Here is a 17,659-nt window from a genome sequence, read left to right on the forward strand (position 1 = left end):
TTATAATTTCAGTCTATTTATAGTACTGTAATTTCATGCGCTAGCTGATTGTGTTTTTTGGCAAAGAATTCTCTTGGTATAAGATTATTCTTTTTGGTAATTGCTATTATTGGTCCACTTGAAAATTTGGACAGCATAAATAAAGAACATTATATTCCTGATAAAAAAAGTTGAGGTTCGAATCTTGAAAATGAAAATTTTATAGTAATATATTTGGTATAATTTGAATTCAGATTAACGAGACCTCAAAACTATTTTTTGATGCCGGATGGGGAAAATTTTTATTGGTTTCAATTTTCAAAAGGTTAATAAGAAAAATGTGAAACACACAGAAGGAAAATAAATTGAATTTGATTTTTCAAAAAAAAACATATATTCAATTCTCAACAACCTCATTGAACGAATGTTCTAGTGTAACTTAATGTTGAGTATTAATGTCGGAAGATGTGAAGGACAAAATACGAAAAACATTACTCATGAAATTTTCTATTTCAACAAAAATCAATATTTTTTTATTTTTATAAAATTTATTTTCATAGAAATTGTGAAGAACCATTTTTACATTAAAATATTTTTTTCCGTATCGAACGGATCCCAATCGAAATTCGGTGCCCAACGTACCCCACAAATTTGCCGACCCACGAGTTAGAGGTAGGTGTCACTCTACCACTAAAAAGGACAAAGAAAAATATGGAAACTACTACATACATCCACCTCCTCAATATCACTTCAATTATTGAATTTTTCTTTTTTTCGTTTGATATCTGATATTCATATTAAATATTTCAAATTTACATAGTACACGGTTTATTTCTAAAGTGCACAATTTCAATATTATTTTATTTTATTTTATTTTTGAACATTTAAACACAAGAACTCTGATTAAAAATAAATGAGTATGAGACTTTAATTATTAGGCCAATTTTCTCCATAAATACCCCTTTCACTCCTTATCCATTCCACTACACTCTGTTTTCTCAAATCACAAAATTAACATATTCTTCTTTCTTCTTTTTTGGTGTACAAATGGCAAAAGACATTGAAGTTGCCACTGAATATGCCCCAAAAGATTACCAAGATCCTCCCCCAGCACCCTTAATTGACCCTGAAGAGTTAGGAAAATGGTCATTTTACAGAGCCATAATTGCTGAATTCATAGCTACTCTTTTATTTCTCTACATAACTGTTCTCACTGTTATTGGGTACAAAAGCCAGAGTTCCACTGACCAATGTGGTGGTGTTGGTATTCTTGGAATTGCTTGGGCATTTGGGGGTATGATTTTTGTACTTGTTTATTGTACTGCTGGTATTTCTGGTGGACATATTAACCCTGCTGTTACATTCGGCCTTTTCTTGGCACGAAAAGTATCGTTGGTTCGGGCCATAATGTACATTGTAGCTCAGTGTTTAGGAGCCATTTGTGGTTGTGGATTGGTTAAATCTTTTCAAAAAGCTTATTATGTTCAGTATGGTGGTGGTGCTAATATGTTGAATGATGGATATAGTACTGGTACCGGTTTGGGTGCGGAGATTATTGGAACTTTCGTTCTTGTTTACACTGTTTTTGCTGCTACTGATCCTAAGAGGAATGCCAGAGACTCACACGTTCCTGTAAGTATAATTTTGTCATGTAAAGTTTAATGATGATCCGTTAAATTAAATCTTCAATTCTGATAATTGAAGGTATTGGCGCCACTTCCAATTGGATTTGCGGTGTTTATGGTCCACTTGGCTACAATTCCTGTTACTGGAACTGGTATTAATCCTGCTAGGAGTTTTGGGGCTGCTGTTATTTATGGACATCACAAAGCTTGGGATGACCAAGTAAGTAAATTTGATTTGTTGATTTTTGAAATACTATATTTTGGTTGATTAATTGAATTTTTGGCTGTTAAATTGTAACAGTGGATATTTTGGGTTGGACCATTTATTGGTGCTGCAATTGCTGCATTTTATCATCAGTTTATTTTGAGGGCTGGAGCTGTGAAAGCACTTGGTTCATTCAGGAGCAATGCCTAATTATCATGAAAAATTGAAATTGTATATAAGTATTTGAGAAGAAAAGTCTCTTTGAATTATGTTGTTAGAGTTGTCTTGGCAGTTTGGCACTTATTTTAGATTTGCCAAACAACTTTTCTACTTTGTTTCCCTTTTCGTTTTTGTGTGTGTTTCTGTAATTTTCACTATGCTATTTTTTAAGCATCCAAATAATGAAATAGCAAGGCTATTGTCCATTTAACTTCCCCCTTCTTTATTATAACGAATTAAAAAATAATATTCAATTTAACTCAATTTCAAAAATTAAATTCGAAAGCGTTCATTGTTTATGACCATAGGCCAATACACATCCTTTTTTTTATTTTGATGTGTGACTGGTCAACACCCAACCTCACGCTGAGAGATGGTATGGGGCCACCATTGAGAAACAAGATTGTAATTGGTTCCACTGTAATATCATGATTAAGAAAAAAATTAAACATCGAGTCATTTTCAACCCAAAAAGGCAAATACTTCAAAAGTGAAGAATTGTTCAAGATATCATATAAGAAAGTCACCCAATAAACATTAATTCGAGGCTGAGCTAGGTAGACGCGAGAAAGTTTTAAGGAGTTGTTTGATGTGATGTATAATGTATAATGTATAATAATTATGAGATAAAATACATAATTATTTTATTCTGCGTTTGGCTAGAGATATTAAATAGTTGTTGAATTATTTATGTCAAAGTGATGACTGGTGAATAACTTCTTTGACTTTAATCCCATTAAACTTTAATCTTTAACTAATTTTACCTTTTAACAAATTAATGGGAGGCTAGAAGGGATTATCGTAAGAGTTTCTTGTGTTTAACTTTTAATTGAGTAATATTTTAGAGTTCACCTTATGCACAAAAAGGGGTGCATTGTATACGTTTCAATTACAGAATCAAGTGACACAATTATTATACTAATAACGTAAAGTTAAGAACACATATATTTTTAACGGGTTGGATTAAGTGGGGTAGGTCAATAAAATGATTAAATTAGGTACCTTATTGTTTCTTACAAATTTAATTTAAAATAAAAAATTTATTTCAAAATAATTCAATGAAAAAAATAATTTAAATTGATTAGATGACTTTTTAGGTGAAGTACTGAGTGACTTTCTAAGTAATTACTCTAAGTTGAGTGACTTTTGAGTTATAAAATAAAGTTGCGTAAATTATTTTAAGTTGAGTGACTTTTAAATTATAAAATAATATAAGAGAATTTTACACAAATTCCATAGTGTTAAGAGCTAATTACATCTTATCTCAACTCTTTTCCAAATCACAAAAAGCTCTTAAATTTGGTGAAATCTGGATATATCTCAAAACGTTCCGTTACATCATGTCCCAATTTCTGATACACCGCTCGACGTCCTAATACATCGCGTCTTGGTTTCGAATACATCAATCAATGTCTTAATACATCGTGTAAAGTGATATATCCAAGAATAGGAAAGAGTAGGAATTTCTGTAATTTTTTTCAAATGGTAGAACATTTTAAAGAATATGATAAAATAAGTTGTGTATTTATGTAATTTTTTCATAAAATAAAGTAACTATGAAGTAAATTATCCTAAATAGTGTGAGCAAAATATCGCAAAGTGGCCACTCTTGCTCAATTTGGCTCAAACCTTGATGCTCCTACTAAGATGAGAAATTCTCGAATAAAGCTGCTAGTACCAGGTGAGCTCATATTGGCCAAAGTGGAAGAGAAGAAAATGATAGAGAGATTTGGAGCTAAAAGAACGAAAGGGTTGGTGTGACCACAACTACAGTCATATCCCTTAAAGATTTACTGTTTGGATGGTACTTTTCAATAAGGATGGCAATTGGGAGGGTTGGATCAAATTTGGACGGGTCATAATGGGGTTAAGACAACAATCAAATCAAGACCCAACCCAATACAACCCAAATTTGTTTGGGTCAAAATGGATAAGATAATGGGTTGAATTATGGGTCAAGACCCAACCCAATCCAATTTTTACTAAGCTTAATTAATTTATTTGTTCTTTTAAACTATTTTAGTACCTAATAAAATTATTATTTTTCTTTATTATGTTGTATACAACATATCAAATTGAAAAAAATATTAAAAATATTTCGACAAGATTTTTCATGAGTCAATTCAGATTACATATCAATCTAGGATGTGTTATACCCCATTTTAACTCGAGGTCAAAACGTGTACAACGTATTGGTGATTTCCAAATTAATTAACTTAAGAAGTCGCCACCTAATTATTTTAAGGTAAATTAGGATACCTAAATTATTAACTAAGTAATACTAAAATTGACTTCAATTAAGGTCTACTAACTTATGTGATTCTAGGTAAGAGTTCTAATTGATCCTAAAGGGAAGGGGTAAGGCATCCTTTAAGATTAGTTTTAAAACTATTAACCGGCCAAACTTAGGTTAATTAGAGAAAAAATAAAATAACCATTAAAAGCTAAGAAAAACTAGTATTAATTAAATCATGGCAAAGTAACCTAAAAAATATTAAAGTATAAAAACCTTAAAATATACTAACTTCATATAGAAAGATCTAATAGAATGAAATGAAACAACCATTAATTTAAACTTGATTTTTTAGCGAGAAAAAAGGAGTTTGAATGAAATATGCACAATTTGTTATCTTCAAAATAGCTGGCCAAGTCAAATGCTTTTTGTTTAAGAAAGAAAATCTTTTTTATGAAATTGAATTAACAAGGAAATCTTGAAGCTAAAGATAATGAAATATATTTTGCCTTGATAAAAAAAATAAAAGTTTTTATCCAATTGAAAGCCTTTTATCTTCAAATTCGCCTACTCATAATTCCCAAAAAGAGTTGTGTTTTAAAACTCTAGACATATCAACATTTTATAAAGTTAACATTTTAAAAATATAAACAAAGACATACAAATCGGCCCTTTTTAAATTCTCAAAATAAATCACTTTAGAGTTCAAATACTTACTCTTTTGTTCTTAACTTTAACAAAGGTTTGTGGAAAGTGTTAGAAAAGTTGTGTTTGAGACCTTAGTTTATGAAAAAGTACAGCAACATACATATTCATTAAAAAAAAGGGTCCAACTTCTTTGCAAAACAAAACTTTCTCAAACTAACGAGCGAGTTAAGCAACAAAAGAACTTAATTTATAGGTCTTTGTTCTAAGCCAAATTAATATGTTAAACCCAATATCTAGAGGAGGGGAAGGTGAGCTACTAGGTTTGCTTAAGTTCTTAGTTAATTAGTTTGCATAAGTTCAAATATAAATTGAAACGAAACATAAAAATAGGTGCCGAAAGAAAGTATAAAATGTTAGTCAAAGATAACAACATATATGCATGCATAAAAAATATAAAGCTTTGAGATAAAGAGGAAGTGCAGGATTTTCTTTTGGAATGAGTGAATCATTCTAGACACGAGCTAAATGCAAGATAGGTCGCTTCTCTAATTTGGATAGAGGTGGAGTCATATTGCAACTCCATACGCGCTCCCGAGTGTACATGTATAATAGAGAAAAGAAAAAAGAGGTAGAAATTAGCAGCAACTCATTTGATTTTAAAAAAAAAAATCTACGCAAATCATACAAAGAAGTTCAAACAGCCCAAAATGAAGGAGATAAATCACACACATAGTATTTCACATAATATTTTGTATCTAATACCACATGGACTCAAAAATACCAAATCAACAAACAACAATTAGTAAGAGTATAAACGGCAATATCTATTCTAAGTAGACTAAGACTAACATTATTTGTTAAAAATAATACATGACAGTTCAATATATACAAATTTATATACTAATGGTTAATAAAAAAAATGCTCAAAATAAATAAATTCCATTTATTTAGTATACACAGGTAACATGCAGCTGACAAGAAACTTGATATCCTAACAAAACACATATTTAAATACTATTGAAAAAGGGAAAAAATCCAAAAAATGTATTCTTTATCAAATACGAGTTCATTAGACTTAGGAACAGACGATGTATGTTCAACTTAGTAAAATAACTTCTTCTGCAAATCTCACCAAAACCAAAGCATATATTTTTTAAAAGTGGCAGGAAACACTATAATATGCTTTCTACATACAAGATTTGTTAACAAAAAAAAGAGAAAGAAAAGTATTATGAAGTAAAAGAATAAAATCAGTTTTCACCTTTTTTGGGGCAGTGAACGTTAGAGGCAGGTCTCGAATCTTAAATCCGATGGGCTTTGAACTCGAACTCTAACAACAAGGAGAGTAATAGAGTAAACAACAATGTATTTGTTGTGGTCTGAAACCAAACCGAAACCAAAATGCTAGAGCCAGAAAAAAGTGATTTTTTAAAGGTAAAAAAAATGGTGCTTCAAAAGGACGACAGCGGCTGCTCCAACCTCTCCAAAACAGACACTTTCTCCTAATACTTATAGGATGGAATTAGGGTTCTTGATTTGGGCAGGATTTCTTTAAAATCGAGTCAAAAGAGCCATTTTGAATTCAAAACTGTACATGTGATTCTTCATCAGAGATGTCAAAAGTATTTTGGCTTTTTGTTGACCGAATTAAAGAAAAAAAAAGTGAATCAGGAAGAGGAAGAGGGTGCTGGCTTTTTGCAGAAGAGAGAGGTGAAGCTCTTGCACGAAAATGGAGACACTAAGATCTGCATAATGTTAAAGGTCTCTGAAACTTTCTCAAAGAGGAAGAACGATGCTGCTCCTTTGGACTAGGCGCAGCTGTATGCACAAATTGGAATTAGGGCTCACATTTGGGCTGAATATTTGAGTGGATTTGGGCTGAGTTCTTGGGATAAATGTTGGGTTACATCCTAGCTTGGGCTGAATTTTGTTTGGATCTTTTCTTCTTTTCAATTGTTTTGGACTTCTAACTTAATAACCAATACTTAAAATGTTATAAGATGACAACTAATAATTTACGTAAATAAAAATATCGATATTACGACTTTATGCTAGTATTAAATATAGATACAAGATATCGACGTATAATTAATTTAACAAAATATGAAACTTGAAATAAAATGATGACAAATGATTTTTTAAGATAAGAGGTATAAAAAATAATATTAGTAATTTTGATAATAAAACTAATAATTTTAGAAGATATATAGTTGTAGTAATAAAAATAGTTGTGAAAGGGATAATTTTATACGTTATTAAATTAGAAGCTCAAAAACAATAAATTAGAAGGAAGGAGGGTCAAAATTGGGTGTCAACAGGATGAACTCATAGGCGTCCTCACTCTCAGAACCATGAAACACAGGTGGTTTCAATTTCAAGAACTTAGTCAACATCTCATGTTCATTACCAGTCATAACAGGACCCAACAAAGGACGAAAGAAAGCATCAGTACCTTCAGTTCCACCCACCTTGGAAACAGTGATAGCAATAGAGGGATTAACGGGAGCTTAAGTTGCTTGAACAGAGGAAAGCACTCCAAGACCAACCAATCCTTTCAGGAACAACATAATCTGCTGAGCTAACATTGGATCTAAGGAAGGGATACATGTAGTCTCAGCCTACACCTCTTACTCTTGTCCAACACTCTCTTCATCCTCAATCTCTACATTCTCTTCTATCTCCTCGTGATGCGCATAAGGGGGCATTCTCAACCGGAGCTCCATCCCTAGTTGGTGTTATCCTTCCTCGGCCTCTACCCCTTGTTTTGTCTCTACTCTTGCCTCGACTACGGCCTCTTGCTGCGGACTCCTCAGTGGGCTCATTGACGGGTGTTGCGGGTTTGACACCGTTGAACCTAGTGTTAACCATCTGCGGACAGAAGAGTGAAGGAGATTAGATACCAATTTGGATCACCGGATACCAACTGGACCCAAGTTATAGCACGAAAGGAGACAAAAGAAAACAAAGAGATTTCCAAAAGTCCTATAGCCTCTCGAAGAAAAGTACAGACGTCTCCGTATCATTCCGCAAGACTCTACTAGACTCGTTTTGGTACATCAAAATCAACGAATTTAGAGCTCTGATTCCAACTTTGTCACGACCCATACCGTCGTGATTGACACTCACACTAACCCTCCGATGGGAGAACAGTTACTACAACCTAACTAACCAAATTAACGAAACTAAAACATTTAAAAATACGAAAGCAGGTTTAAATGTCTAAAGAAAAAATGGGGAGTTCCCATAAACTTCAAAAGTCTAATCAAAATAATTGCAGAAATAAAGCCTAGAACCTGAAAGTCAATGTACCAAAACATCTACTAACGACAAGCCTAGAAAATGAGTGCAACCCCAAACTAAACATAAGAATATCTAAAGTACTAGTCTAAGTATGAATGGAATGGACTAAACATAACGAGAACTTATGACAGCCTGGAAGAACTGGCTAATCCTTGAATTCGATCTCGATCACTGATCTTTTAAGCGAGGTCTGTCAGTAGCCGCCTGAAGATTCCATGTACTCAACAAAGAAAGAGAAAATGCAGTATCAGTACACAACCACAGTGCACTGGTAGCGGTAAAATCACGCGGCTGTCCCAATAGGTGAAACATATATAAGTTATCACAACAATAATAAACATGCATACACCGAACATATACAATATCAATTATCACTTACGAACAACGTACAATTTCACAATTTTCAAGATATACAGTCATGTCAAGTCAATGGTCCTTTCATGGAATCAATACCCAAATTGTTAGTGTACCGATACGTGGTACTCGATCAAAGTTAGTATGCCGGACGTGACACCTGATCCCATATATGCACCAGAACGTGGCACCCGATCCAAGTTAGTGTGTTGGAACGTAACGCCCGATCCATTCAACAAACCACAATCACAATCACAATCACAATGTACATTCTTATAATCATACAATCAAGTTATGATTCATGGCATACAATTATTCAATCATCCTTATCTACGATTAGTGTGATCAATAATGTAACATTTGCATACATACATGCATTATAATGAAGCAATTACAAATATATATCACACCAACATGAAATCACAACCATCACCTACCTCGAACAAAGCTTGAATCCCCTAAGAAACTTGATTCTTCTCTTTTCGGATTCTTTCCGTATGTTCTTGGTCTACAAACAATCAATATAACGCGAGAATCAATAATCAAGACCTAATTACCCGGATCATAATAAAAAATATCAACCCTAAGTCAAACCCTTGATCCCCATACCCAGATTAGGATTTTCTTCCACCATAATTCCCAGATCAAAACCCTCCCCTATTGATAATTACCCAAGAACTAAGTTCTATGGATTGAAAAATGGATTCGGGGAGTGAAAATCATACCTTTAGCATCAAGAACGGTGGAAAACTGTCAAGAAAACACCTGGGGTCATCTTCTAGCTCTCAAAGTCAAAAAGTGCAGAATAAAAAAAATTGGGGTTTATTTGCAACTTAAGTCACGACTGACCCTCTATGGTGGCCCCGCTGTGGCGGGAAAAATCCCGCCATAGCGGTTTGCGCGGAGACAAAACGTCGTAATTAGAGTCGCAAACCCCCATTTAACAACACACTTTCATCCCATGACACTCAGAAATACTCGTTCACGCTAAGCTCAGTTTCGGAAGTTCCACTCACTCAAATTCAATTATGTAAAGTCGTACGGATTCCTCAACGTCTTAGCTATCTACTCGTGTGATCAAAATCATAATTAGATCTCCCATTTGTTACTAGATTTCCCGAGACTCACATGACTCCGATTTCGTCCAAATCTGGACTAGGTTGGAAAATTTCAAGTTACTACGGAAAAAATTTGGCTCAAAATTTTTCCCCGTTGGCTTTTCTATTACGACGGGAGAAGGTCGTTACAGCACGCCCCTTAAGAAACTGTAAATATAAAGGTAATTTTACTAGATCATCCTTTAAATATAATAAATACAATAACTTGAAAAATGTAATAGGGAAATGACTATAATTAATAATAAAGATAAATTAGGAACTAAGTGTAAAATTATCAATTAATTTCGTAAAATAGACAAGTATTATTAGACATCTCAAAATAGTATAGTGAACAAGTGACGACAATTGTTGGACTATAATCTAGTAGCTCTTTAATTAATATTTGAATTGTATTTTATTTATAAATAGACTGATTTGTTTGGTGATCAACACATGTCTAGGCATTAACCACATATTATTCAAAATGGCATTATTTTTTTCAAGTAATTACAACAGCCATTTTTTGAACAGTATAGAGATGGCAAGATATGAGTGGTTGAAAGAGTCAACAATATGGGCTGAGTTGGAATAGACGGTGGTGTCCTATATGGCCCAAACAGAAAATCAAATGATTCATTTTTTCTTTTCCATTCCAACCTAAGGTGGTCGGTCGTATTGCAGTAAGATTTATAAAAAAAAAAATCGTTTTCTATTAAAAAAAATTGTTGTTGATAATCAGAGGCAGCTCAAGTCCACTGCAGCATAATCTACACCTATCCAGCAGTATCACTTTTGACTTATCCCCTCCAGGATATAACAATCCATCAACATCGTACAACTCAAACAACTCCGAATTAGTTGAAGAGTCTGAAGCTCCACAAAAGAACATTTTCCTTCAACATATAAATATTCTCTTTTGTATATAGTGAATATAGTTGAAGACTTAGTATATCATTCTTTGTCTCAACTCTCTCTTTCATTACAATACTAATCTCAATATAAACACAATAAAATACTACTCATCTTTTCACTCTATATTTTCTTGTACTTATCTTGTTTTTTCTTATCTCTCAACACAAAGGAAGACCACACTATTTATAGTTGATGAATTCTTCCTTGCAATGAATAGGAAGATAGCGGGTAGTAAATTTGTCAAATGAATGGCTCAAATGTTACATAAGTTACAAGATATAAAGATAGAATAATTGATGAAATGAAGAGTTAGTGATTACATAAGTTACAAAAAACTAATGACCACTTTCTTCCATAATTGATGAGAGTAAAGAGGCACAAATGTAATGTCCCATCAATAGACATTACATGATATATAATGTGACATGTAATATATTTTAATTAATATTAAAATGTCACATCAACAATCCCCCACTCATTTTTAGTATTAAGATAAGAGAGTTCTTCACAACTCATTTGAAGGTAGACTATTATGCATAATGAAGGTGTGCTCAACATTGAACCTTCACTTAGTAAAACAATAACCTTTACTCTAGAGTCAGTAGTGGTCTCAGACTTGAACTATGACTGCTTAAGGGAAATAAAGTATGATCATTGCTTACACACAATAGTCAAGGTGTTGACATAAGCTTTAATAGCCAACACATTATGGCCTTGTGCTATCCCGGTTTCATGAGTCTTTTTGAGAACAAGCCCATTCTCATAGAAAGCGACCTACTTTCACTCTCACATAGGTGAAATCTGTCAAGGGTGCTCCTATAATTTGACACCCCACTCATACGAGATACAAACTTTCATTAAGAGTTCAAGACTTAACCTCCACATATCATTATAGGATTAATGCACTTACATCATAGGAATTGAATAAAATTAAGAATAGTGCATATCACAACAAGTCATCATATGAGTGGGTAAGAAACATAATTTAAATTTTTTTTTGGGATAGTAATACTTTAATCCTTAATTTTTAATTACTATTAATAATTTATTATTTAATTTTTGTCAATGAGGAATATTTTATCTATATAGAATGTCATGTGTCAAGGTTTTTCTCAAATAAAAGAAAGAATGCATTAATTTGAGATGTGTTTCTTAAATTAATAAGTGGTAGTTTGTTCAAAATCACAATAATTTAGATATTAAACTAAAAAACAAAGATAGTTTAGATGTGTTTTTGACATTTATCTTTTAAAAAAAAAGAATCGTTTCTAAAACATGTAATCGTTTCGTAAAGTGGTAGGGACATTGATTATTAATCATATGAAACTTTAAAAAAAAATGCAAGAAAATGGGAATGAGTATTGTGGGGCGGCAAATGATAAGTTTGATTAATTATTATTAATCCATCAAATAAGTCCTCTAATTAAATTCCCAACTCCATAAATACCGCCAACAATTATCAATCAAATATCAAACACTTTTCAACATCACTCTTACTTAGCCTAAAAAACAGAGAGCCAAAAATGGGCAAAGACATTGAAGTTGGTACTGAATATGCACCAAAAGATTACCAAGACCCACCCCCAGCACCCTTAATTGATCCTGAAGAGTTAGGAAAATGGTCATTTTACAGAGCCATAATTGCTGAATTCATAGCTACTCTTTTATTTCTTTACATAACTGTCCTCACTGTTATTGGGTACAAAAGCCAGAGTTCTACTGATCAATGTGGTGGTGTTGGTATTCTTGGAATTGCTTGGGCATTTGGGGGTATGATTTTTGTACTTGTTTATTGTACTGCTGGTATTTCTGGTGGACACATTAACCCTGCTGTTACATTCGGCCTTTTCTTGGCACGAAAAGTATCGTTGGTTCGGGCCATAATGTACATTGTAGCTCAGTGTTTAGGAGCTATTTGTGGTTGCGGATTGGTTAAATCTTTTCAAAAAGCTTATTATGTTCAGTATGGTGGTGGTGCTAATATGTTGAATGATGGATATAGTACTGGTACCGGTTTGGGTGCGGAGATTATTGGAACTTTCGTTCTTGTTTACACTGTTTTTGCTGCTACTGATCCTAAGAGGAATGCCAGAGACTCACACGTTCCTGTAAGTATAATTTTGTCATGTAAAGTTTAATGATGATCCGTTAAATTAAATCTTCAATTCTGATAATTGAAGGTATTGGCGCCACTTCCAATTGGATTTGCGGTGTTTATGGTTCACTTGGCTACAATTCCTGTTACTGGAACTGGTATTAATCCTGCTAGGAGTTTTGGGGCTGCTGTTATTTATGGACATCACAAAGCTTGGAATGACCAAGTAAGTAAATTTGATGAGTTTTTTTTTGTTGATTTTTGAAATACTATATTTTGGTTGATTAATTGAATTTTTGCTTGTTAAATTGTGACAGTGGATATTTTGGGTTGGACCGTTTATTGGTGCTGCAATTGCTGCATTTTATCATCAGTTTATTTTGAGGGCTGGAGCTGTGAAAGCACTTGGTTCATTCAGGAGCAATGCCTAATAATTATCATGAAAAATTGTATATAAGTATTTGAGAAGAAAAGTCTCTTTGAATTATGCTTTTTATGTTATTAGAGTTGTTTTGGCTGTTTGGCATTTGTTTTTAGATTTGCTGCTACTGATCCTAAGAGGAATGCCAGAGACTCACACGTTCCTGTAAGTATAATTTTGTCATGTAAAGTTTAATGATGATCCGTTAAATTAAATCTTCAATTCTGATAATTGAAGGTATTGGCGCCACTTCCAATTGGATTTGCGGTGTTTATGGTCCACTTGGCTACAATTCCTGTTACTGGAACTGGTATTAATCCTGCTAGGAGTTTTGGGGCTGCTGTTATTTATGGAGATAACAAAGCTTGGGACCAAGTAAGTAAATTTGATTTGTTGATTTTTGAAATACTATATTTTGGTTGATTAATTGAATTTTTGGTTGTTAAATTGTAACAGTGGATATTTTGGGTTGGACCATTTATTGGTGCTGCAATTGCTGCATTTTATCATCAGTTTATTTTGAGGGCTGGAGCTGTGAAAGCACTTGGTTCATTCAGGAGCAATGCCTAATAATTATCATCAAGAATTGAAAATTGTATATAAGTATTTGACAAGAGAAGTCTCTTTAAATTATGCATTTTATATTATTAGAGTTGTCTTGGCTGTTTGGCATTTGTTTTAGATTTGCTAAACAATGTCACTACTACTTTTTTTTATTGGTTTCCTTTTTTTGTGTGTTTCTGTAATTTTCACTATGCTTGTTTTGAGCATCCAAATAATGGAATTAATTATGAACAAGGCTATTATCCATATATCTCCCTGCCTCTTTGTTTCTAACTTTTGTTCTGTTCAAACAAAAATGGAAGTACTATGGTAAAATTGTTGTTATGTGATCAAGAGGTCACATGTTTCAAGTCGTGGAAACACTCTTTTATTAGATAACTTATCAAAATTTTTTTCAATGACATTGCCAGAAGTTTCATGAAAACTCTGTAGCGATTCAATTGTGCATGCCTTGGATACTTTTGAGCCCAATTTCCACTGAGCTACTGGCCTATTGCTGCTGCAGCTCACAGGGGCACCATGTAATTTCATACATACTCTTGCACTACGCTACCGATAACTATTGATTCTAATACTGTACAAAATATTATATATACCAATATAAAGTAAGATTTAACCACGAAGAATGTCCAATTAGGTACATGAGAACAACATCCGCCCTCGCTTTTTTTCATGGTATCAGTTTACGCCTACTGTAAGATTTGACTAAAGAGTGTTCTATTGGTATTCTCAATCCTCACTACGATCTTGTTAGTAATTACACAAATTTCAAGTAAATTAACTATCCTAAACAAACTTATCACATATCACAACCTTTGAGGGCTTCAAAGTTAGCTCACCCTAAGCTTACAAATTAGTCAAATTATTTTTTGGTAAGCAGTAAATATCATATAAATTGAAATGGAGTATATATGAAACTAATCGCCAAACTCGATTGGTAATTTGGGGAAAAACAACAAACAAAACAGATGTAGAGATATCTTAATTCTTAACAATACTCAAATGATGAAATACAACATCACATCTATTTAATTAATTAAACCAAAATCTTTAGGGAAGAAAACAGAATCCCCCCCTACCTAGAAAAGAAAAAATTAGGTCATATTAAATCAAGAGTCCTCAAAATCTTCATCTTCTTCTTCTTCAAATATAGTGTCCAGTTTGGGAGAAACTGAAATCTTATTTGGTGCCTTTACTACTGCTGGAACAGCAACTTCCATCCAACATTTTTGTTCCCTTTTAATTGCCATTAAGTCGGGTATGATTGTGTACACACCACTTTTTTTTCAAGACTCTACTTGTGAAATTACACGAACTACAATAGAGAGAGTGTTCAGTACTACTCTCCCCTGTTTTATTTTGGCTGTATTTTCTTGTTGTGTTTGAGAGAAGAGAGAAAGAAAGGGGCTAATATTTAAAGAGTTATGAGGGAGGTGAAGTGTCGGTAGAAAGAGAGTGGAAACATCGCTTGTGAATCTTGTCGTGTTCAATGTTGCTCAATTTCGGGGTAAAGACATGAAACATGTGGGAATTAAGCACGCGCTTTAAAATCTTGTCGTGTTCAATGTTGCTCAATTAATTTTCAGTGCTTACGAAAATTTATTGATGATCTTTTTAATTTATAAAATAATCAAAAAAAAATTCAAATCGAATCGAATAACATGTATGTAAATAGTTTTTTACATATTAACAATATGTTAAATTAAATATATAAATATATTTTATAACATTTTTTAAGTATAAATATTACTTTCTCTGTCCCAATTTATGTGACAAATTTTGGATATCGAGATTCAAACATGTCTATCTTTGACCGTAAATTTTTCTTATATTTTTTAAATATTTTGTATTATCAATTATTGAGACTTATATTACTTTTTGTGTAGTTTACAAATATATAAATTTCATTTTAAAAAATTTGAAAATTGCATGAGCAAATTCTCCGTCAAACTTAAATTGTTTGACTCTCGAAAAGCGAAATGTGTCACATAAATTGGGACAGAGGAAGTACCTAGGTCCTAGGCCTCTGGTGACTGAATGACTTTCTATTTTTGCTCTTTAATTAGCCTTTGATTAATTAGGTGTAGAATTAAAAGATAAAATAGTAGATACTCCACAGAATAATACGACAAAACTTATGTAAACACTCCTATTAAATGTTTAAGATCAAACAATACGGCAACAGTGTTTTACTTTCTTGACTTTTTGGTGAAGAATTTGAAGTGTTTCTTTAATAACATACTTGCGAAAATCAATATTTTAATAATAGTATATTTTAGGGATAAGGGTTTGAAAAATGTCCCAACTTTGATTGAATTTGCTATTGCGATACTAAACTTTCATGAGTACCTATTACCTCCCTAGACTATTTAATATCGTATTTTAAACTTATATATTTGCCCACGTGGACATAAAAAATAATACAAAATTATAAATAGTAATGTGTCCACGTGGGCACATATATACCTTTAAAATACACTATTAAATAGTTCAGGGGGTAAAAAATACGCTATTAAATAGTTCAGGGGGGTAATAGGTCCTCATGGAAGTTTAGTATCGCAACAGCAAATTCGACCAAAGTTGAGGTATTTTTCAGACCCTTATCCCTATATTTTAAGGTGATACTTTAAAAGTAAAAAAATCAATAATTAATTGAACCGTACCGATACCGAAGAGAAATCAATATGATTGGGATGTTTTAAAGAATTTAATTTTGATTATACATTATAAAATATCCAAAAAAAATTAGATGATATAATTTTTTTAAAATAACCGATTGAACCGTTCCATTGACACCCCTAATTTTCACTTTAAAACTATCATTTTTAAACTTCATATTTAATTCTATGCAACTAATTGAAGCTCATGGTTCTTACAAGTGAAGGATCTTACAACTTTTAGCATGCTCCCAATTCATCATAAAGCAACTAACTTTGATGAATACTTTGCTATATCATATAGTGTTAAATTGTTAATATATAAGACATGAGTTAATTGTAACCAAATCTCTTTACACATGCATCCTTTTTCTTCTTATACATACATAAATCTTTTTTTTAGCGGAGAATCTTTTACACAATAAATATTTAGCTAAGTATATTTAATAATCATAAAAGTTGAACGCTTGAACATCTTTATTTAATTTTAATCGTCTAGTTGGAAGATGGGAACTGTGATTATAACAAATAAAGGATTTTAAATTATTTAACGATAATAATATAATTATCGTTATATTACATTTAGCAATAATTATAATATACTACAAAAAAATGCTCAATTTATGGGGGTCATTTTGTCAATTTGTGGCATTTTTGGGACCCCACAAATTAAATTGTGGTGGTTTTTTAAAACGCTACAATTACCCTTGCCACGAGCATATTTGTAGCGATTTTAGTAAACCTCCACGACGCCCCCCCACAAAATGCCTAATAAATTTGTGGAGGTTTTATAGTATCAATTTGTGACGATTTAGAACCTTCACAATATCATCTCAATATTTTAAATTTTTTTATTTTTGTAGATTTAAAGTTTTTGTTATATAAGATCAATATTTACATAATTTGATTTGTGGAGTTTTATAAAATTATTATTATCATAATAATAAAAATGAAATTCGATTTACATTAAGCCTTAAAAATAATATAAATAAATAATCTTATTGAATAACACACTTAATGCAAATAAAATTTCACTAAACAAATTTATATTTATAAGCTTCACAAGTTCAAACTCATGTCAAATAAAAGTAATACAAACTTGTGTATAGTAACTTCAACATTACATTTTAAATGATAAAACATTCACAACAACTAAATATAAAAAATTATATAGCATTTGTTTGATGATTTAGGTTGTTGCCAGTCAATCTCTTATCCAAGGTGAAGTAAGCTCTATCCCCGGATCAATCTGAAACAAAAAAATATATACATAATTAGATAAACATATATTGATACAAATATATATATATATATATATATATATATATATATATATATATATATATATTT

The 17,659-nt window shown here is 32.1% G+C and overlaps 1 protein-coding gene across 4 annotated transcripts; it reads left to right on the plus strand.

Annotated features, from left to right (window-relative positions):
* The first annotated feature begins 977 nt into the window (after nucleotides 1-977).
* LOC125823735 (aquaporin PIP2-1-like) lies at nucleotides 978-13,717 on the plus strand. Of its 4 annotated transcripts, none has more exons than XM_049503124.1 (3): nucleotides 978-1,611; nucleotides 1,684-1,824; nucleotides 1,906-2,239. In XM_049503124.1, exons 1-3 carry the CDS (start codon nucleotides 1,027-1,029, stop codon nucleotides 2,017-2,019), a joined length of 840 nt encoding a protein of 279 aa, XP_049359081.1. In that variant the 5' UTR covers nucleotides 978-1,026; the 3' UTR covers nucleotides 2,020-2,239. The 4 variants fall into 4 exon arrangements, with proteins under 4 accessions (XP_049359081.1, XP_049359094.1, XP_049359087.1 ...); XM_049503137.1 differs by lacking the exon at nucleotides 1,906-2,239 and adding an exon at nucleotides 13,545-13,717 and having other exon boundaries at nucleotides 1,019-1,611; XM_049503130.1 differs by lacking the exons at nucleotides 978-1,611; nucleotides 1,684-1,824; nucleotides 1,906-2,239 and adding exons at nucleotides 12,042-12,680; nucleotides 12,753-12,893; nucleotides 13,545-13,717.
* Nucleotides 13,718-17,659: the final 3,942 nt, after the last annotated feature.

Source organism: Solanum verrucosum, unplaced genomic scaffold (genome assembly GCF_900185275.1).
Source record: "Solanum verrucosum unplaced genomic scaffold, falcon-dt-bn FXZP01000125.1, whole genome shotgun sequence".
Lineage (NCBI taxonomy): Eukaryota > Viridiplantae > Streptophyta > Magnoliopsida > Solanales > Solanaceae > Solanum > Solanum verrucosum.

Coding starts and splice junctions, on each gene's coding strand:
- LOC125823735 (XM_049503124.1), top strand. CDS start 1,027: ATGGCAAAAGACATTGAAGTTGCCACTGAATATGCCCCAAAAGATTAC. Junction 1,612..1,683: donor CCAGAGACTCACACGTTCCT/GTAAGTATAATT, acceptor TGATAATTGAAG/GTATTGGCGCCACTTCCAAT. Junction 1,825..1,905: donor ACAAAGCTTGGGATGACCAA/GTAAGTAAATTT, acceptor AAATTGTAACAG/TGGATATTTTGGGTTGGACC.